The sequence below is a fragment of the Schistocerca serialis genome, chromosome 2 (genome assembly GCF_023864345.2).
Source record: "Schistocerca serialis cubense isolate TAMUIC-IGC-003099 chromosome 2, iqSchSeri2.2, whole genome shotgun sequence".
NCBI lineage: Eukaryota > Metazoa > Arthropoda > Insecta > Orthoptera > Acrididae > Schistocerca > Schistocerca serialis.
Genome location: NC_064639.1, coordinates 1,151,294,304 through 1,151,316,417, shown reverse-complemented (window position 1 = coordinate 1,151,316,417; position 22,114 = coordinate 1,151,294,304). Strand labels below are relative to the sequence as shown.

At 44.8% G+C, this 22,114-nt stretch overlaps 1 protein-coding gene across 1 annotated transcript in view; it reads right to left on the bottom strand.

The window, feature by feature from the left end:
- The window catches only part of LOC126458610 (UDP-glucosyltransferase 2-like), an 86,206-nt gene that overhangs the window by 8,228 nt on the left and 55,864 nt on the right, over positions 1–22,114 (bottom strand). The window contains exons 4-6 of the mRNA XM_050095775.1: positions 17,696–18,155; positions 13,111–13,333; positions 2,908–3,127 (exon numbers count right to left, since the gene is read on the bottom strand). Coding sequence (XP_049951732.1) covers positions 2,908–3,127; positions 13,111–13,333; positions 17,696–18,155 — 903 coding nt within the window. The remainder of the gene's footprint in view (positions 1–2,907; positions 3,128–13,110; positions 13,334–17,695; positions 18,156–22,114) is intronic.

Sequence of the window (22,114 nt, the reverse complement as noted above, 5' to 3'; positions counted from 1 at the left end):
TCTTCCTGACTAGTCTCTTCATCTTCTGTCTACTTCAGCCTACTCTTACAATAATATCAGTTTTATTACTAGCGGTATGGACATGTCTATCATAATAGAACGGTTTTTCTCAACTACAATACGTTATACAATATACTAACTGAATGGCGTGGCAGAGGTAGGAATAACGCAAAGGTAGGATTTAATTTGTCATTGGTAGTAGGAATTACGGTATTGAAATTTAGTGGAATAGTTGCTGAGAAAGAAGAAACAAGCTGTACAGAAAAAAAAGAGACAGATGAACAGACGGATGGAGAAAGTAGAGAGAGACTTGAAAAATCAAATACATGCCTTTCTTTGCTGCTGAACAAGAAGAAAGCAAGTCTACGCTTCGGGTTTTACAGCTGTTCTCATCAATAAAGTTACAGACTAAAATTTCAGTCACTGTATAAGTAGTGGATCCAGATCTGTCAGGGTTGTTCCACAATGTTCTGTAGGAGAGAAAGGCGGATGCAAAGCGTGTGCCGCACATCTTGAATCCCGAACAGAAAAAGACGCATGGACGCCTTGACTAAAATGGAAAATATTGACATTCATTTTCTGCGAAAAATCATTAGTGGGGACGACGCTTGGTATTATTGATACGAAACCAAAACAAAACGACAAATTCCCATATGGGTCCCTCATGGTTCGGCAAGCACGAAGAAGTGGCCAGTGTGACACGCAATTTGAACAACATTCCAAAGAAGGACTTACATAAGTTTCACGTGGCTGTGTGAACATTCTGTGCGTTGTACGCCAGTGGGGCGAGACTACGCATATCACCGGAAGCATTAAAATATCACATAAACGTTTCTTTATTGTGAATTACTCAAGTCTCGAGACGTTTTGGGCTGGCGAGGTAATTATTGCGTATTTCCAGTCTTCGACTCGTAGCATGAGATATGGAATTTTAATGCGAGAATAATTCAAAACAGACGCTTCCTTAACAGAAAATGAAAAGATGCCGATTGTAAATCGCTATTATATACAGGAGAGATATCAACTGGGTCACAGAACAGACTCGATTAGATGACAGTACTAATACTATGATGTATATTAAATAGAGGTGTCACGGAAATACAACAAGGCAAATGGCTGCTAAATAAACGAAGGAAATTCATTGTCTGTTTCCAAGACATGACACAGAGACGACGATCTAATGGAAGGCGATTAAGTGACATTAGAAAACACGCTGCAGCAGTACATACGTACGAATGGATTTCAAAATGTTAGTTGTACATCTCATCCCACGCTAGGACCATTGCGTAGAAATCATGGCGCGTTGCCAGCGGAGCGAATACACGTTCCGGGTTCCCTGCAGAGACAGTTGTCCCGCAGTACGGTTAACAGGCACATTAGATGGTACGAGTGATACAGGGCGGTACTCGGAATGTTGTCTTACGTAAGCGTCTAAATCGCACATAGATCCACGGCCAAACTCTGGGTGCTTATGGACAAAATGCAATGTCACGCCGAGCCGTATAAATGGTGTCAATAATTTAACCAAGGTCGTAGGGATGTGAATGACGGTGATCGGGAAAGAAAGAAAGTCTACATCAACAGCGAACGACAATGTCCAGGCAATCGTTGAACTCGTTCGCAGCAGCCACACATTATCCGACGACGAAGACGTTCACACGATGTTTTTGGAATGGCTTCGTGAACACTGTACATCTACATGATTACTCCGAAATTCACAATTAAGTGACTGACAGAGGTTTCATCGAACCATCTTCAAACTATTTCTGCACCGTTCCACTCTCGAAGAGCTTGCCGGAGAAATGAACACGTAAATCTTTCAAAGCGAGCTCTTACTTGTCTCGTTTACTATGACCATCGTTTCTCCCTAAGTAGGTGGGCGCTAACAAAATATTTTCACACGGTAATGAGAAAGTTGGTCACTGAAATTTCTTGACATGATCCTGCCGCAACGAAATCACTTTTCTTTTAAATTATTGCCACCCCAGATCACTTATCATACCTTTTACACAACTTCCCCTATTTCGTGCTAATACAAACCGAGCTGCCCTTCTTTGGACATTTTTGATGTCCTCCGTCAATCCTGACTGACTTTCCATCGGTTATTACGAACTGTGACCTATCTGACAGAAAATCACGAATCCAGTGGCACAACTGATACGATACTCCACAGGTACGAAGTTCAGCTACAAGTCTCTAATGAGGAACGGTGTCAAAAGCCTTCTGGAAACCTAAAAATACGAAATCAATTTGAGATCTTCTATCATTAGTACTCATTACTTCGTGAGTCTAAATAGGTTGTAGTGTTTTGCCAGAATCATATATTCAGAATCCGTGTTTTTTACTAAACCGGTTTCTTCGAGATGACTCATGACGTTTGAACTCAGTATATGTTCCAAAATTCTGCTCATCAGCAAACTCTGAAAGGAACCTGACTGTCATACAGTCTGAACAGTCTGCCTTTGTTAAGTTATCTAATCTGCTTCCCTACACCGATGATCTACTTTCAAGTTACTCACGTTCGCAGTTGTTCTTGGTTCGAATTACGGAATATTTATTTCATCTTCTTTGGTGGTGGTGTACCTGAATCTGTGGTCAGTAATTCTACTTTAGTAGCTCTGCCATGGGTAACATCACCATTATTAGCACACAATGAAGGTATTGTCTTCGCTTTTGTGCGGATTTATACCGTCGAGAAGCTGAATGTTTGGTAGAACGTCCTGGCCGTCACCTGCACAGACTTGGAACTGTGCTGAAAAAGTGTCATGTAGTTGCTTCATTTCTATGGTCTAGCATTGAAAAAAAAAGTTACTTGGCCTGCAATGAGCGCAGAAGACTAGAGATGGCTGTATTTAGAAAACAATTTTAAATTGGCAGTAACGATTATAAAACGTTACTTTGACTTACTTTGTGTCTTCCAGAACCATACGTATGGAACGTAGAAATGTGTCTTTTGTGATGTCTCGGAGCTCCAGCCAGACGCCGATCTGCGCTTGCACAGCCTTTGCAGCATTATGCTGTTGGTCAGCGAAGAACGGGATGACCATTAACGGAACCGCGTGGAACACAGCCTCGTTCATACTCTGGAGGCCGCCCTGAGTTATGAAAAGGCGGACGTTGGGGTGAGCTGCAGGGAAAAGACAGTGCTTTAATTCAGCCATTGATACAGACTACACAAATATTACTGCATGTGTTCAGCGACATACAAATACTGACTTCCCACTGTGATCGCATGCTAACAGCTATGACTGTGGACTCTAAGATAAGAAAATGTCGCGTCACAAAGGACTTACCCGAATGGCACAGAAATCGGTAGATGTGATGTTGTTGTGTACGTAGTTCCGCGTAGTCAGCGCGTACACAACTTTCGCAATAGAGCGCGCCCTGCTAAGCACAGCAGCGCAGGCGCAGCGCTCGTCCGTCTCCGCACTACGAGATGGCGCTGTCTTAGAGACGGACCAAATTCTCGTTCCGCCGCTCCGCGTATTGATATGTAACGCAGCCAATGAGATTGCTGCTAACGTAGAACCTTTTCTCCTCGCTGATCACACTCGCGCAGTGATACTTGAACGCTCGAGGTATTATAACGAGTGTACAAACCTCCTATTAGTCAGTCTGCATTAGTCTGTACCAGTCTGCATTAGTCTGCATTAGTCTATAGTCAAGTTTCAGTCTGCGCCTAATAAGATTATCGTATTCCCGTACATATCCATGAAGAGAAATGTATAGACACTTTGTCAAGTATCAGAGATATGTGAGAATAAGATTAATGTACCAAGACCAAAGGAACTTCAGATTGTCAATTGTAAATAGCATCCAGAACCAAGTTAAGTTATTTTTATGCTTGTTATTATTTTAATAAATGTGTGTGAAAATTAATCAAGTTCTGTTTAAAGTTGGTCACCGTCAATCTGCTACTCTAAGCGTGCAAGTGGCATTTCTATCGTGTGACCTAACGGCAGAAGATAAACACGCCACGATAAGACCACGAGACATATTGCTGACACTCGCTCGAGCGACAAGTCAAATAATCTGATGGTGTGTGTACCGAAGGTCTTACAGTACGCACACCACAGATGTACATGTGCAGACAAATAAATGGATGATTTATTGAGAAGAAGGAGCTTCACAAACTGAGCAGGTCAATATCGCGTTGGTCCTCCTATGAGACTTACGCAAACAACTATTCGGCTTTGTGTTTATTGACAGAGTTGTTGGAGATTGTCCTGATGGATATTGTGCAAAATCCAGTTCACCTGGCGCATTACATCGGGAAAATCTCGAGCTTGAAACGTTCTCAACTAGGGAGAGGTCCGGCGATATTTCTGGCCATGGTAGGTTGGACAAACAGTGGAAACTTTTACCCTGAGTGGAATGACATTACTTTGCTGAAAAGTGAACGCGGGATGGCTTGCCATGAAGGGCGACAAAACGGGGCACAGAATATCGTCGACCTACCACTGCCCAGCAACAATGCCGCGAATGAGAACCAAGGGTTTACTGGTATGAAGTGCAGTAGCACCTCCGACAATCTGGCTGTATGTGGGGCGACAGTCAATTGATATCCCAAAGCTGTCCGATACGTCTCCAGACACTCCTCCTCTGGACATCGAGGCTCAGTTCGAAGCGGGACTCATCACTGAAGAGAATTCTACTGCCTTAAATGAGATTCTAGAGCCCAATAACCAGCGATGACGGCAGACAGCCGTTGTACACCTAAGTGATTGTCATCTGCCATGCCACCTGACAGTCAGAAGTGGTGGTCTGGAATGGTATCTCATTTCATAGCAGGTCCACTTTGGTTATCACTGCGGCAGCGTTAGACCACAGCAGTACGTCTTCGATATCCTGTTCCACTTTTGTTGACCATAATGGCAAGCTTTCCAGGGCTTTCGTTTCTGCATGATAATGTCTGCCCACACACGGGAACAGTTTCTACTTTTTGTCTTTGTGCCTGCCGAACTCTACCTTGGTGAGCAAGGTCGACTGGTCTCTCCTCAGTTGAGGTCGTTTCAAGCATTATTAGCAGGGCCCTCCAGCCAACTACGGATTTCACTATTTAACCTTGCAACTGGACAGAATTGGGCACGATATCCAACAACTCCATCTGTCAATGCTTGGATAGAGGCCAGAGGTGATGTGTTACTGACTTGCTCAATTTCGGAAGTTCTTTCTCTTCAATAAATCACACAACTTTTGTGAAATCGTAATCGTCTGTAGATCTACGTCACATCTACCGATTTCCAAGCCATTCGGATAACTCCTTCGTGGATTTTTTTTCCCAAGGCGTATTTCACTGTAAAGCAAAAAATAGTTCTCAGTCACATGTTTGCGTTTACAGTTGTTTTTACTTTTACCTCCACCATTAACATATATCTTTTCAGGATTTAGTAATTATCTCATTACACTTATCTGGTGTTCGTTTCATAGTATTTGCAGTGAATTTTATTTCAAAATCAATTAATACATTATTATTTTCATTGCCAGTAACTATTAGAGACTTTCCTATCATCCATTTTACCACTTGTACTGACTGATGCTCTGTTATAATACTAACTGACCAAAGCTGAAATGCATATTTGTTTGGTCAAGCAGCTGGCCGTGTCCACATTCTATATGAATCTCTGTTTAGCTTCTTTGTAAACCAAGAGCTTACACTCAAATTTTTTTCTGTCGTCAATTACTATTTACCTTACTGAACGCCAAGAAAGGGATGAAATAAACTTTTTAGAATATTCCAAACAGTTTGTGCTGCATAACGAACTAGATTAATATGAAACAATGCAAAGTCCACGTTGGAATATCAACAGTCTTGTGAAAGGGCACACTGTTACTCACAGTAAAGATTACACGATGTGATGCAGACAGGCGCAACGAAAAGACTGTTACACATTTGAGTTTTTGGCTAAAGCAGTCTTTAGAAAGCAAAATACACCCACATTTACACAAACAAACATATCTCATGCCCACATGACCACTGACTCCGTCCACTCTGGTCAGTTTGCAACTGTGTCATGTGGAATGGGAGCAGCATTCTGGATTGGCGCAGGGAAGAGTGGGGGAAAGCAAGGTACAGGAGTGGGGGAACGAAATCAGTACTGCCCTGGCAGAGCATGCACGGCCCAGATAATGACATGACCAGCTGCTAGTGGCATGTGTCTGAAGGCTGAGGTGTGGAAGGGGAGGGGAATGGGGAATGGACAAGTAGAAGGGCAGAGTAGGAGGAAAATAACAGTGACTGTGCTGGCAAAGAGCATTGCACGATGAGTGTGAGGGAATGTGTGAATTTGGAGGAGGCAATAGGACAGATGGGCAGAAACGTTTGGGTGGAGACTACGGGGAGAGTTCGTTACTGTAGGTTGAACCTTGAGCAATCTCTGGGGTGGAAAATGTGTTGCCAGGATAACTCCTATCTGTGCAGTTCAGAAAAGCTGGTGATAGAGGAGCGAATGCTGATGGCTCAGTTGTGAAGGAGGCACTGAAATAAAACATGTTATGATCAGTTGCATGCCATAGGGCACAAAATGTTTACTCTTGGTTAGAATCTGGTGCTGACGCAATAAGCTATGCAGTGATTGAAGCAAACATGGTATATGACATAGCTGCTTTCACAGATGGCCCAGCCACTGATGAAGTAGGATAAGCCTACAAAATGATTGGAATGTGAAGTGCTGAGTGGGTGGATTGCGCAGGTCTTGCACCTGGATCTTCCACAAGGGTGTAATATCTTTGGCAAAGCGCTGGGATTGTAAATAGAAAAGGGAGGTTGGCAGGTCGACAGAATGGCACGTTAGGAGACGTGGAAAGGATTTTGGGTCCATGATTTCAGGGCGTGGTAATAAATAATCAGGGCCCTGATGCAGAATGTGGTTTAGCTGTTTCAGTCTGAGGTGATATTGGGTGATGAAGAGGGTGTACCTTTGCAGATGGTTCTTAGGGTTGGTCTGAGTATTGAGGTATGTAGGCTATGGCACAGGAAATTAGTTTGTGGATAGGTCTGGGGATCTGCCTGTGAAGGTCTTTGTGAGGCCTTCAGCATAGTGGGCAAAAAGGTTCTCGTCACAGCAGATACCAAGGTTGCCACTCTGTACAGGATGGATTTTTTCGTGTGGTAGTTTTGGCAGCTGTCGAAATGCACGTACTGTTTGTGGTTGGTTGGTTTAATGTGTACAGATGTGTGTGTGGATTCACCAGAGAGGAGGAGGTCAACGTCCAGAAATGTGACAAGCCGGTTTGAGGAGAACGAGGTAGAGCAGATACGAGAGGAGATATTGAGCTTGTGAAGAAATTAGGATAAGGTGTCTTAGCATTGTGAAAATATAATCAATTTAATCAATCAGTGAGAGCGAACAGGTGTTCGTAGTTTTGAGAGGCTAACGGGGTTCTCTCTAGATGGCCCATAAACATTTTTGCATAGAGAGACGTCATGCAAATGCCCACGACAGTGCCATGAATTTGTTTGTATACCTATACTTCAAAAGAGAAGTAGTTGTATATTAATATGCAGTTAGAAAGGTGTATAAGGAATAAGGTAGTGTGTTTGGAGTCTCAAAGATGGTGGAAGAGGGAATGTTCAATATCAGCAAGAGAGACATGGGTGTATAGCGAAGTGGCATCGATTGTGATTGTTAGGATTCAGGATGTAAAGGAGTTGTAATGATGGAGACTTGGTGAAGGAAGTGGTTGGTATCTTTGATGTGGGAGGCTAGATTTCAGGCAGTTGGTTGGAGGTGTTGGTCACAGAGGGCCAGAATTCTTTCTGTGAGAGCACAAGAACTAGATATAATGGGTTGGCCATAGTTTTTAGGCTTGTGGACTTTTGGAGCATGTAGAAGGTTGGCGTGCAAGGTGTCACAGCAGAAGAGTAGAGGAACAGATTCATGGAAGAGGTTCTGGGGAGGGTCTAAACTTTTAAGCACAGATTGGAGATTATGCTGGACTTCTGGGATGCGATCACTCTGGCAGTGTTGATAGACAATTGGCAGAGACCTTCTGCGAGGTAGAGTTTTTTTCTGCTGGTAGGATGATTAGGTCGAGATCTGATTTCAAGCTTTGTGTGTCTGTAGTCTCTTCTGCTAAGTGGTTTTTTTAGGAAAGGACCTGGGAAAGGATAGCGACACAATGTTGTAGTTTAAGTGCTTCTGGAAGATAACGAGGGGGGCGTTACATGGTAGAGGGGAAGAACCAGTATTGGTTGATGGTATGAACTGGGAGACAGGGTTCAGTGTTGACATTAGATGGGCTTTGGTTGGAGAGGTTGGCAGCAAAGAAGTATTTATAATGCAGGGATAAGGAGAAGACCAGAGGTCTTTGAAAGTCCAACATGGTTAATTTTGGGTGTTGGGATGCAGGTGGAGACTTTAGATGGGACTGAAACTTCTATGGGGCTAAAGATTTTGGTTGAAAGATTAATAACAATGTTGTCAGATTGTTTTGTCTCTGAATTTTGGGAAATGTTGGTAGGGAGTTTTAGATGATGTGGCAAGACTAAAACATCAAATGCGCACTGACGGGGTGCTATGAGGCTTTGGCGAGGAGGAACACTGCAGGTAAAATAGGGGTTGAATAGTGGAGCTCGAAGGTGGCAGTAGAATTTAAGCAGGCTGGATAACTTTTGGGATGTTCTCTGAAGTGCTGCAATGCCAGGGAGTCAATTTCACACTGTTTCAGAGCATTGCATGCTTAATTTCAATTTCTGCTTCACTATCCAATTGATCAAGATCCTTCCCTACACCATGAATTTCTCTGAACTGCGTGGATTGGAAGATCCCTGGAAAATGTTTTCTACTCCCGAAATCATCCCAGCCTGGACCTACGGTAATCTACTGCGCCCATAGCCTACACTGAACAGTTTCCGCCCTCTCTGTCCTACTACCTCCTAGTTGCTCATGTTCCCTCAACCTCTTTGTACGCTGATCTCTGACAATACACATACATTTCTTTTTCCTTATCTCTCCTCTTGAAGTCCACTCCCAATTTCCCTCCCTCCCACCCTCACAACCTCCCAGTACTGTGCTTGGCAGCCTTTTCCTGACAGCATCTAGTACCTGCACGTTCCATCAGGCAGGGCCAACTTCTCCCCTCCCCCCCCCCCCCCCCCCCCCTCGATCCCCACCTGACTGTGTATGCCTCCCCTTCCCCACCCTCCTCTTCCTGCTGCTTCTGTTCGACATGACGGAGTTTCATATTTGGTGCAGCGACTATAGACAATTGTCATGTGTGCTTGCGGTGTGCATACTTGTGTGAATGTGTGTGTCTTCCCTGTGTCTCTTCTTTAACTTCTCCCTGAGTTTTTTCGTCGACTTCCAGACAGCACATGCTCTGGAATCCAAGCCACACCATAAATGGCCTTAACGATGAGAGGCTATGTGACCACACGGACAGTTGGGGCAGCGTTTCATGTCCGTTGCGTATTTTTGTGTGTTGTTTTCACACCTCGCTGTGCCACACGAAAATGTGGACCTTGTTCTCAGTCCCACCCTTTCTCTTGTCGCATACTTAATCCGTTCCGTCCTTTTCCCCACGTTTCTCAGTATTTTACGTTTCTGGGGGGGTTTGTACGTACTTTAACGTGTATTTTAGCATATTTGTGTGTATTTTGCGCGTTTTTATACATTTGTACGTGTTTTTGCACATTTGTATGTATATGTGCAAATTTTTGCGCATTTGTAGGTATTCCTATGCCTCTTATTGTGTTCCCTTTCCAACCACATAATGCTTTCATTTTCCATCTCTTATATTTCCCGTTTCCTGCCACAATGTACCACGGCCCCATATTTCTGCACCAGATAACAAAAGTATCCCTTTCCGCTGCTAAAACATAGTGCCCCTTCATGTTCCTCAAATGTTGCCTAAACTGCGAAGTAATATCCAACTCCTTCCTAATGTCCTAGCATTAAAATTTGCTGTCTCTGGATCACAATCCGCCTTTCACACTGACCATCAGCTTTTCAGATTCCGCAAGTCCCTATCCCTCTCAAACCTGGTGTAAACACTTCTCTGCCACCAACCACTCCAAACAAAGCCAACCTAATCTCAACATTGAACTCCGTCTTTCTGAATTCATAGCACCATCCTAAACTAATCCTTGTCTGTCCCATCTCATCTTACCCTGGTAGCCTACAAGAAATTATTTATTAACAGCGTGGCCTCACAATCCTTTCCCTGGTCCTTTCCTACATTCACAAACCCTTCAGCAGAAGAAAGGACAGGCATACATAGCCTCCAATCACATTCTGCCTGCCTGCAGACAAAGATTCCACTGCTGTTCTTATGACTCGTGGTGACTGAGTGACAGTGCGCCTCTGCCAATGCTCTGGACCTGCCACCAAGAAACTGCAAGAATGATCCCATCCCAGAAGTTCAACATGACCTCCCGTCCATGTTGAAGCGTGACACACTCCCAGGCAATAACGGTTATCGTCCGTCTAGAGCGAACTTCCCTACCCTCCAAAACCCTGGTCTGTTGAGGTTCATTGATGATATCTTCACAATCTGGTCTCAGAGCCAAGGCATCCTATCCTCATTCATTCACAAGCTCAACACCTCCTCTTCCACCTGATTCCTCCTCCTAAACCCAGCTCGACACCTTCGCGAACGATGACCACTTCCTCTCTGATGACTCCATCTATGTCTTTGTCCACATTACAATCATCAACGACCAACAGTACCTGCATTTTGGGAGTGCCCATCAGTTTTGCACCAAAGCATCTCTCTCAAGCAGCCAGGCTCCCCTTGGACAGCATATCTCCAGCGACAGTGACTCCTTTGCCTAGCATGACGAAGATCTCATAAAGGCCTTATTGGGCACGCGCTATCCATCTCACATAGTGAGCAAACAGATTTTCCACGCCATGATCCGACAAAGCTCTATCCTCCCACCACACCCAACAATTAGTTCGAAAGGAGCGTGATCTAAGTCACTCAGTACCACCCCAGACTAGAAGAAGCCCTTCCTCAAGGCTTTATCTAGTGTCATGCCCCGAAATGTGTGACACCCTACCACTTCTGATGTGTTCTCATGATGATAGAGACAAATATCTGAATGACGAATAAAAACATTACTGGCCATTAAAATTGCTACACCACGAAGATGACGTGCTACAGACGCGAAATTTAACCGACAGGAAGAAGATGCTGTGATATGCAAATGATTAGCTTTTCAGAGCATTCACAAAAAGGTTGGCGCCGCTGGCGACACCTACAATGTGCTGACATGAGGAAAGTTTCCTACCGATTTCTCATACACAAACAGCAGTTCACCGGCGTTGCCTGGTGAAACGTTGTTGCGATGCCTCGTGTAAGGAGGAGAAATGCGTACCATCACGTTTCCGACTTTGATAAAGGTCGGATTGTAGCCTATCGCGATTGCGGTTTCTCGTATCGCGACATTTCTGCTCGTGTTGGTCGAAATCCAATGACTGTTAGCAGAATATGGAATCGGTGGGTTCAAGAGGGTAATAGGGAACGCCATGCTGGTTCCCAACGTTCTTGTATCACTAGCAGTCGAGATGACAGGCATCTTATCCGCATGTCTGTAACGGATCGTGCAGCCACGCCTCGATCCCCGAGTCAACAGATGGGGACGTTTACGGGACAACAACCATCTGCACGAACAGTTCGACGACGTTTGCAGCAGCATGGACTATCAGCTCGGAGACCGTGGCTGCGGCTACCCTTGATGCTGCATCACAGACAGGAGCGCCTGCGATGGTGTACCCAACGACGAACATGGGTGCACGAATGGCAAAACGTCATTTTTTTTTCGGATGAATCCTGGTTCTGTTTACAGCATCATGATGGTCGATCCGCGTCTGGTGACATCGCGGTGAACGCATATTGGAAGCGTGTACTCGTCATCGCCATACTGGCGTATCACCCGGCATGATGGTATGGTGTACCATTGGTTACACGTCTCGGTCACCTCTTGTTCGCATTGACGGCACATTGAACAGTGGACGTTACATTTCAGATGTGTTACGACCCGTGGCTCTACCCTTAATTCGATCCCCGCGAAACCCTACATTTCAGCAGGATAATGCACGACCGGATGTTGCAGGTCCTCTACTAGCTTTTCTGGATGCAGGAAAGGTTCGACTGCTGCCCTGGCTAGACATTCTCCAGATCTCTCACCAATTGAAAACATCTCGTCAATGTTGGCCGAGCAACGGGCTCGTCACAATACGCCAGTCACTACTCTTGATGAACTGTGGTATCGTGTTGAAGCTGCATTGGCATCTGTACCTGTACACGCCATCCAAGCTCTGTTTGACTCAATGCCCAGGCGTATCAAGGCCGTTATTACGGCCAGAGGTGGTTGTTCTGGGTACTGATTTATCAGGATCTATGCACCCAAACTGCGTGAAAATGTAATCACCTAATCACATATCAGTTCTAGTATAATATATTTGTGCAATGAATTCCCGTTTATCATTTGCATTTCTTCTTGGTGTAGCCATTTTAATGGCCAGTAGTGTATATATCCCTGATGATGTTCCTCTGTTGGCATGCAAGTAGTTTAATCCCAAATAAATGTTTATGATACAGCTGAAGTGGTCCTTCTCATCGTGATTCATTACTAAAGCCATCGATGCCGACATTACAAAATTTTTTGGCTACTAAAGTGGAGTCCTGTCGCCCCGCCAATCTCCAAAACATGTTAATCTTTCATTAAGCCACTCACAATCCCAACCCCTAGCAACGTGGATCTTTCTTCCAGATCGAAGACCTGCTCAGTCCACCCCTCCATCATTTCCTACCACATTCTTGTCACAGGGTTATCCTACTGCAGCAGGGGCCAGACCACCTGTCACGGTAGCTGTGTCATAGACCAGCTCTGTCGCAGTAATTGCACAGCATTTTATATTAGTACGACTACCAAGCATAAGTTCACCAAGATGAATGGCCATCGCCAAACTGTGTCCCAGGATAAAGTGCACTACCCGTTGGAACAGCGTGCAGAAGAACATAAAAATTTATGATGATAACGTATTAATATTACTATATCCATGTTGATAGAATGCAGTGCAGAGTAAATGAGTAAAATTAAGTATGCTTTTGGGGGTTCAGGATATATATGGTACAGGAGGACTGGACTTACAGACAGCTTACCCAGTACAGATGGCTGCTGCAGCCACTTTTTGGTCATGACGTTCTCTGGGTGAGAAGTCAGCGAGTCGCTCTCCCACTTCCAGAGCACACGCTGTGGCAGCTGTCTGAATACCTGCAGGATGTCCTGGATCATCTCAGGTGGGAGATCTTTGCTTCGCACGTTCGAACCGAGGCTGAAGTAGATCACGCCATGCTCTGCTCCATCCAGGAACTTCTGGACATCCTGCGATAAACAAGACCTTTGTTGAAGCTGGTGTATTTTTTTTATTTTCTAAAGGTTTCTGATAGGAAAAATTATCTGGTAAACTTAATTGTATTGTAAAATTTAGTCTCCATTACATGAGTCCTTGGTAGCTGTTCACTCAGGCAAGTCTTAAAGAAGAGGCATGATGTGGAACCTGCAGGTATGTCACACGCAGTGTAAATTTAAGATGGAGAGGGGAGAAAAGAAGGGAAAGAGTTACTGATGTCGTCTACATCAGGACTTTATGTGGGGATTAATGCACGTCCGTAAGAGCAGACACTATACATACATCTAACTGATTCGCCTTGATGGGCCATGAATCCACCACCTTCAGTATGGATGCGCAATTACTTTCGACCCTCTGCGGCAACCACAAAGTAGTGGGCATGGAGGACATGGACGGCGACTGAGAATGCGTTGCTCTCGTTGTGAGCAAGGGTCATCTGGGAGGCGTACAGACATAGTAAACGCTATTCTGGTTAACACTATGTCTGGGTGCCTCAGTGATTAACGAAACTGCCTAATCAGCAGGAGATCCTGGATTGGAGCCCTGATCCAGCACATATTTTCACTCGTCGCCACTGATCCTGCATTTAAGGCCTGATGCGGCTGACATCTGTAGGTACTTACCTTTCCTTCCCGTTCTTCCTCTCCACCTTCCATTTACATAACTTGATTTATCACTAGCCTTGCATACACAAGTAAATAAAGACAGGAGGAATCTGAACCTTCTTTATGAATACCAAAGCAAGAAATATCTGCTGTTACTCTCTCACGTCCAGCAATCCTTCTTTTGTTTGAGTCATCACTCTTCTTAATGGTTTCATGTGGCAGCATTTGGATTTACATCCTCAATTATTTGCAGGCTTTATTGCAAATCTCTGTCTTCCTCTACAAGTTTTACATTCAAGAAATACCTCTACTGCCAAGGCTGTTATTTTTGGCAGCGTAACACTGGTCCCGCCATCCGTGGCTTTCTTCATGTTAGTGTTTGCAGACTGTGAAGAATCTCCTCATTCCTCACCTTATCAGTCCACATGATTTTCAAGGTACTTGTGTAGCACCACATCTCAATCGCTTCTATTCTCTTCTGTTGCCTTTCTCCCAGTGTCCATGATTCACTACTGTACAATGCTGTGCTCCAAATGTACATTCTCAGAAACTTTTTCCCCGAATAAAAGCCAATATTTGATACCAGTAAACTTCTATTAGCCTGGAATGCCATCCTTGTCTGTGCGAATCTGCTTTTTATGCTCTTATTTCGTCCGTGATGGGATAGAAGAATCCCTTAAGCTCGTCTGCTTCGCGACCAACAAGTTTCTCGCTCTTCTTATTTCTGCTGCTTCTCATTATTTCTCCTCTTTCGCTTTGCTCCCAAGTACATGTTGTACACTCATTAGACTGTTCATCCCATACAAAAGCTTATCACCGATATCTTTTCACCTTGAAATTTAATCCCAATCTAGAACCTTTCTTATAGGCTACTTTCGTCAATGCTTCTTCTATGTAGAGATTGGACAGCATGAGCAAAAGACTACATCCCTGCCATACACAGTTTTTAATACGAGCACTACTTTCCTGGTCTTTCAGTCTTTTTGTTCCCACTTGGTTGTTGTACATACTGTATATCACCCGTCTTTCTCAGTAGCTCGCGTCTATTTTTCTCAAAATTTCACCATTCAAAAAACTGCACCATTTCACATCGTTGCAACTGTTTTCTAGATTGACAGGTCCTATGAACGTACCTTGATTTTTTTTCAGTCTTGCTTCGATTATGAAGTGCGAAGTCAGAACTGCCTTTCTGATGGCTTTACCTTTCCTAAGGCCAAACATCGTCATCTAACGGATCCTCAGTTTTCTTTTCCATTCATTCCATAATCACCACTAGAGAGATAACAGAAAAGGGAAATTTATCTGTTCGCAAGTACAAGGGAAGATTCTGCTGTAGCCACATTTAAAATTACGAAGGAGAGTCATTTAAAATAAAGGAACCTGCACATTGAAACAGAAATCAGTAGTTCAGACAACTGAAGTAAGTCTATATTGAACGTCGTTAAACAAGGGATGGCACAAAATTTGACAAAATGTGATAAAGTCACTATTAATTTATGTGATATGACTGTAAATGATCAGTTATAGTTAGCTAGTGCATTTAATAAATATTCTTATATCTACTAGTAGATACTGTAGTTAGCGGTTCGAGAGAAAAACAAAGCAGTATGTTGAAAAGGTAATCGATATGAATTTCAGTCACATGTAATTAAGAAAAGTATAAATTTATAGGCCTACATTTCCTTAAAATAATAGTGCATCTGGATATGATGGTGTTACCCTGAAAGCACTGAAAATTCGTTCCCTTGCAATACTGATCGTCCATTCCGAAGTAACTCAGGGTATTTTTCCGGACATATTGAAAAACGCAATTGGTTAGCAGCTCTTGCAAGAAAGGAGACAGGAGAAATGTCAATAACTACCGACCCCTGTCACTACTGACACCATTTTCCTAAATCTCTGAGAAGATGACGTAATCCAAAGTAATACCGCACCTGCACAATAATACACTACTGGCCATTAAAAGTTCTACACCAAGAAGAAATGCAGATAAATGGGTATTCATTGGACAAATGTATTATACTAGAACTGACATATGATTACATTTTCACGCAGTTTGGGTGGATAGATCCTGAGAAATCACTACCCGGAACAACCACCTCTGGCCGTAATAACGGCCTTGATACGCCTGGGCATTGAGTCAAACAGAGCTTGGGTGGCGTGTACAGGTCCAGCTGCCCATGCAGCTTCAATACGATACCTCAGTTCATCAAGAGTAGTGACTGACGTTTTGTGACGAGCCAGTTGCTCAGCAACTATTGACAGACGTTTTCAATTGGTGAGAGATCTGAAGAATGTGCTGGCCATGGCAACAGTCGAACATTTTCTGTATCCAGAAAGGCCCGTACAGGACCTGCAACATGCGGTCGTGCATTATCCAGCTGAAATGTAGGATTTCGCATCGATCGAATCAAGGGTAGAGCCACGGGGCGTAACACATCTGAAATGTAACGTCCACTGTTCAAAGTGCCGTCAATGCGAACAAGAGGTGACCGAGACGTCTAACCAATGGCACGCCATACCATCACGCCGGTTCATACACCAGTATGGCGATGACGAATACACGCTTCCAATGTGCGTTCACCGCGATGGCGCCAAACAGAGATGCGGCCATCACAATGCTGTAAACAGAACCTGGATTCATCAGAAAAAATGACGTTTTGCAATTCGTGCACCCAGGTTCGTCATTGAGTACACCATCGCGGGCGCTCCTGCCTGTGATGCAACGTCAAGGGTAACCACAGCCACGGTCTCCGAGCTGATAGTCCGTGCTGCTGCAAACGTCGTCGAACTGTTCGTGCAGATGGTTGTTGTCTTCCAAACGTCCCCATCTGTTGACTCAGGCATCGCACCGTGGCTGCACGATCCGTTACAGCCATGCGGATAAGATGCCTCTCATCTCGACTGCTAGTGATACGAGGCCGTTGGGATCCAGCACGGCGTTCCGTATTACCCTCCTGAACCCACGGATTCCATATTCTGCTAACAGTCGTTGGATCTCGACGAACTCGAGCAGCAATGTCGCGATTCGATGAACCGCAATCGTGATAGGCTACAATCCGACCTTTATCAAAGTCGGAAACGTGATGGTACGCATTTCTCCTCCTTACACGAGGCATCACAACAACGTTTCACCAGGCAACGCCGGTGGACTGCTGTTTGTGAATGAGAAATCGGTAGGAAACTATCCTCATGTCAGCACCTTGTAGGTGTCGCCACCGGCGCCAACCTTTTGTGAATGCTCTGAAAAGCTAATCATTTGCATATCACAGCATCTTCTTCCTGTCGGTTAAATTTCACGTCTGTAGCACGTCATCTTCGTGGTGTAGCAATTTTAATGGCCAATAGTGTATTACTTACCACCTTCGCTTATCCTTTCAATGGAATTCTCGGGGAACTGTTTGGTGACTGAAAGACCAGACACATTTTACAACTGACACAGTATCAGTGTACGAAACGTCCTAGTGTATTGAAAGTGTGTGTCGGACCGGAACATGAGCCATGACTCACGGCTTCTTCTGCGCTGCTATAGAAAAGTGGGGCAGAGGCTGTGGCTATGGCAGAGGTGGTCAGGATTAGGGCATTGCCTGTGGAAGGGAAGACTCCATCTTCTAATATCTGTTCAGAATGCAGTTATAAGATTCAATACAACCACCAAAATTCAACGTGAAATATTCGTGACTCTGTGTGTTTCATTTGTTGATCTTACAAATAATCAATGTAACTCACCTCAGGTAACTGCTCGACTTTCGACCGTACGTGGATACCATTGATTTCAATGATGTTTGGCGTCAGTGGCCGTGGGTACTCCAGGGAAAAGTCGTTATTGGTGATGAGGAGGCTGAAGTTGTACTCCGTCTCGTAAACTGGTGGTGGTTCCGTTCCGAAGAATTCTCGCATCACAGCCTCCTGTTTTGGCATTACGTCACAGAACCACTTGTAATAGACACGTAGATAGAAGTACGTGTTGTACAGACGTTGCCAGAAGGTCATGTGATCGGAAAAGCCCACCCAGACTTCGGGCAGATAGGCAGGGTTCATGGGACTGCCCGAAGCATGGTATACGGGCGCGAGTTCAGACAGCGTCACAAATCCGACGAGAGGGGGCGATCCGACCAAGTGGGCCAGCCCGTAGTAGGCATGGTATTGCAGGCGCTCGATGATCACCAGGTCGAAAGTGTGGTTTCTCCTGCACAAATATTACACAGAACAGTTCATTTTGATGTACATAACAGTCAAACCCAATTACATTTTCACACCGCAAATGTTAGATTAAAATGATCTATATATTTGTTGAAATAATTTTCAAATCCAACTATCACATTATTTCAGAAGTAAGTGACAGTAAGAGAATAGATGGATCCGAGAAACGCACTATTCACTTGATCAAATGAGCTTTGCTGTAGCCACATTTTGATTATGTATACGTGGATAATGGAATGTAGTCGAATTAAGTTGGGTGATGCTGTGGGAATTAGATTAGGAAATGGGACACTTTAAGTAGTAAAAGACTTTTGCTATTTGGGGAGAAAAATAAATTATGATGGTTGAAGTAGAGAGGGTATAAAATGTAGACTGGCAATGGCAAGGAAAGCGTTTCTGAAGAAGAAAAATTTGTTAACAGCGAGTATAGATTTAAATGTCTGTAAGTCGTTTCTGAAAGTATTTGTACGGAGTGTAGCCATGCAGCTTCATGGAAGTGAAACGTGGACGATAAATAGTTTAGACAGGAAGAGAATAGAAGATTTCGAAATGTGGTGCTACAGAAGAATGCTGAAGATTAGATGGGTAGATCACATAACTAATGAGGAGGTATTGAACAGAACTGGGGAGAAGAGGAGCTTGTGGCACAACTTGACTAGAAGAAGGGATCGGTTGGTAGGACATGTTCTGAGACATCGAGGGATCACCAGTTTAGTATTGGAGGGCAGCGTGGAGGGTAAAAATCGTAGAGGGAGACCAATAGATGAATACACTAAACATATTCAGAAGGATGTAGGCTGCAGTAGGTACTGGGAGATGAAGAAGCTTGCACAGGATAGAGTAGCATGGAGAGCTGCATCAAACCAGTCTCAGGACTGAAGACCACAACAACAACGACATACCTCTGCTATCTATCTATATTAAACCTCTGTCTCACGTATCCTGCCAGATGCCGTCACAAGGGATTCGGAATACCCTGTGGGCCATGGTATTTTCATTAAAGTACACTCCTGGAAATGGAAAAAAGAACACATTGACACCGGTGTGTCAGACCCACCATACTTGCTCCGGACACTGCGAGAGGGCTGTACAAGCAATGATCACACGCACGGCACAGCGGACACTCCAGGAACCGCGGTGTTGGCTGTAGAATGGCGCTAGCTGCGCAGCATTTGTGCACCGCCGCCGTCAGTGTCAGCCAGTTTGCCGTGGCATACGGAGCTCCATCGCAGTCTTTAACACTAGTAGCATGCCGCGACAGCGTGGACGTGAACCGTATGTGCAGTTGACGGACTTCGAGCGAGGGCGTATTGTGGGCATGCGGGAGACCGGGTGGACGTACCGCCGAATTGCTCAACACGTGGGGCGTGAGGTCTCCACAGTACATCGATGTTGACGCCAGTGGTCGGCGGAAGGTGCACGTGCCCATCGACCCGGGACCGGACCGTAGCGACGCACGGATGCACGCCAAGACCGTAGGATCCTACGCAGTGCCGTAGGGGACCGCACCGCCACTTCCCAGCAAATTAGGGACACTGTTGCTCCTGGGGTATCGGCGAGGACCATTCGCAACCGTCTCCATGAAGCTGGGCTACGGTCCCGTGCACCGTTGGGCCGTCTTCCGCTCACGCCCCAACATCGTGCAGCCCGCCACCAGTAGTGTCGCGACAGGCGTGAATGGAGGGACGAATGGAGACGTGTCGTCTTCAGCGATGAGAGTCGCTTCTGCCTTGGTGCCAATGATGGTCGCATGCGTGTTTGGCGCCGTGCAGGTGAGCGCCACAATCAGGACTGCATACGACCGAGGCACACATGGCCAACACCCGGCATCATGGTGTGGGGAGCGATCTCCTACACTGGCCGTACACCACTGGTGATCGTCAAGGGGACACTGAATAGTGCACGGTACATCCAAACCGTCATCGAACCCATCGTTCTACCATTCCTAGACCGGCAAGGGAACTTGCTGTTCCAACAGGACAATGCACGTCCGCATGTATCCCGTGCCACCCAACGTGCTCTAGAAGGTGTGAGTCAACTACCCTGGCCAGCAAGATCTCCGGATCTGTCCCCCATTGAGCATGTTTGGGACTGGATGAAGCGTCGTCTCACGCGGTCTGCACGTCCAGCACGAACGCTGGTCCAACTGAGGCGCCAGGTGGAAATGGCATGGCAAGCCGTTCCACAGGACTACATCCAGCATCTCTACGATCGTCTCCATGGGAGAATAGCAGCCTGCATTGCTGCGAAAGGTGGATATACACTGTACTAGTGCCGACATTGTGCATGCTCTGTTGCCTGTGTCTATGTGCCTGTGGTTCTGTCAGTGTGATCATGTGATGTATCTGACCCCAGGAATGTGTCAATAAAGTTTCCCCTTCCTGGGACAATGAATTCACGGTGTTCTTATTTCAATTTCCAGGAGTATAGTTTCGACAGATAGTAAATCAATCCCTCTGTCAGTACGATGCCTAACGCTTTAAATATTTCGTTTAGACGAAAATGCTCGCATTACTGACGTCTTTAACCATGTACCAAATTTTATTTTTAGATTTATTGGCTTTTCACCTAATGTACAGCCCATATCACCGACAGCCATCAAACCTGCAGTTGCGTGTCTTGACTAAAGGTATCTAAAGACCACTCTGAAGAAGTACGTTGTATTGGATTTTGCTTCGCCCGCCACTGCCGGTACGTTACCCTTCCAGAATATCTAATCTGATTTTCTTTTTCGCTTTTTTCTTTCAGTCATCAGTCTTCTGATTGGTTTGATGTCGCCCGCCATGAATTCCTCTGCTGTGCCAACCTCTTCATCTCACAGCAGCACTTGTATCCTACGTTCTCACTTATTTTGTGGACGTATTCCAGTCCCTGACTTCCTCTACAAGTTGTCGAACAACAGCTCCCTGTAGTACCATTCTCCCTCTAGTACCATGAAAGTTATTCCCTCTTGACTTAAAAGATGTCCTACCTTCCTCTCCTTTCTTCTTGTCAGTGTTTTTCACATATTCCTTTCCTCTCCGATTCTGCTCACTATCTCCTTATTCCTTACCTTTCCAGTCCACGTAATTTTCAAAATTCGCCTCTAGCACCACATCTCAAATGCTTCGATTCACATCTGTTCCGGTTTTCCCACAGTCCATGTTTCAATATCATACAATGCTGTGCTGCAAACGTACGTTCTCAGAAATTTCTTCATCAAATTAAGGTCTACGTTTAATACCAGTATACTTCTCTTGGCCAGGTATTTCGTTTTTGCCAGCTCTAGTCTGTTTTTGATGTCCGTCACTGGTTATTTCGCTGCCTAGGTAGAAGAATTCTGTAACTACTTCGTGACCATCAATCCCGATGTTAAGTTTCTCGCTGTTTTCATTTCTGTTACTTTTCATTACTGTCGTCTCTCTCGGATTAACTCTCAATCCATATGCTCAATAGGCTATCCATCCATTCATATGATCCTGCAATTCTTCTTTACTTTCACTGAGGATACCAACGTCATTTGCGAATCTTGTCATCGATATCCTCTCAGCGTGAATTTTAATTCCACTCTCGAACTTATTTTATTTCCATCATTGCTTCTTCGGTCTATAGATCGAGCACTTGAGGTGAAGGACTAAATTCCTCTCTTACACCCTTTCGAATCCGAGCATTTTGTTCTTGGACTTACATTCATATTATTCAATCTTGGTTCTTGTACATACCGTATACTTCCCGTCTCTCTCCCTATAGCTTACCCATATTTTCCCCGACATTTCAAACAATTTGCACCATTTTACGTTGTCGAACGCTTTTTCCCAGATGTCAAATTCTACGAACGTGTTGATTTTTCCTTAGTCTTGCTTACATTATAAACCGCAGCGTCAGATCTGCCTCTCTGGTGCCTTTAGCTTTCCTAAACCCAAACTGATCGTCATCTAGCGCATCCTCAATTTACTTTTCTATTCT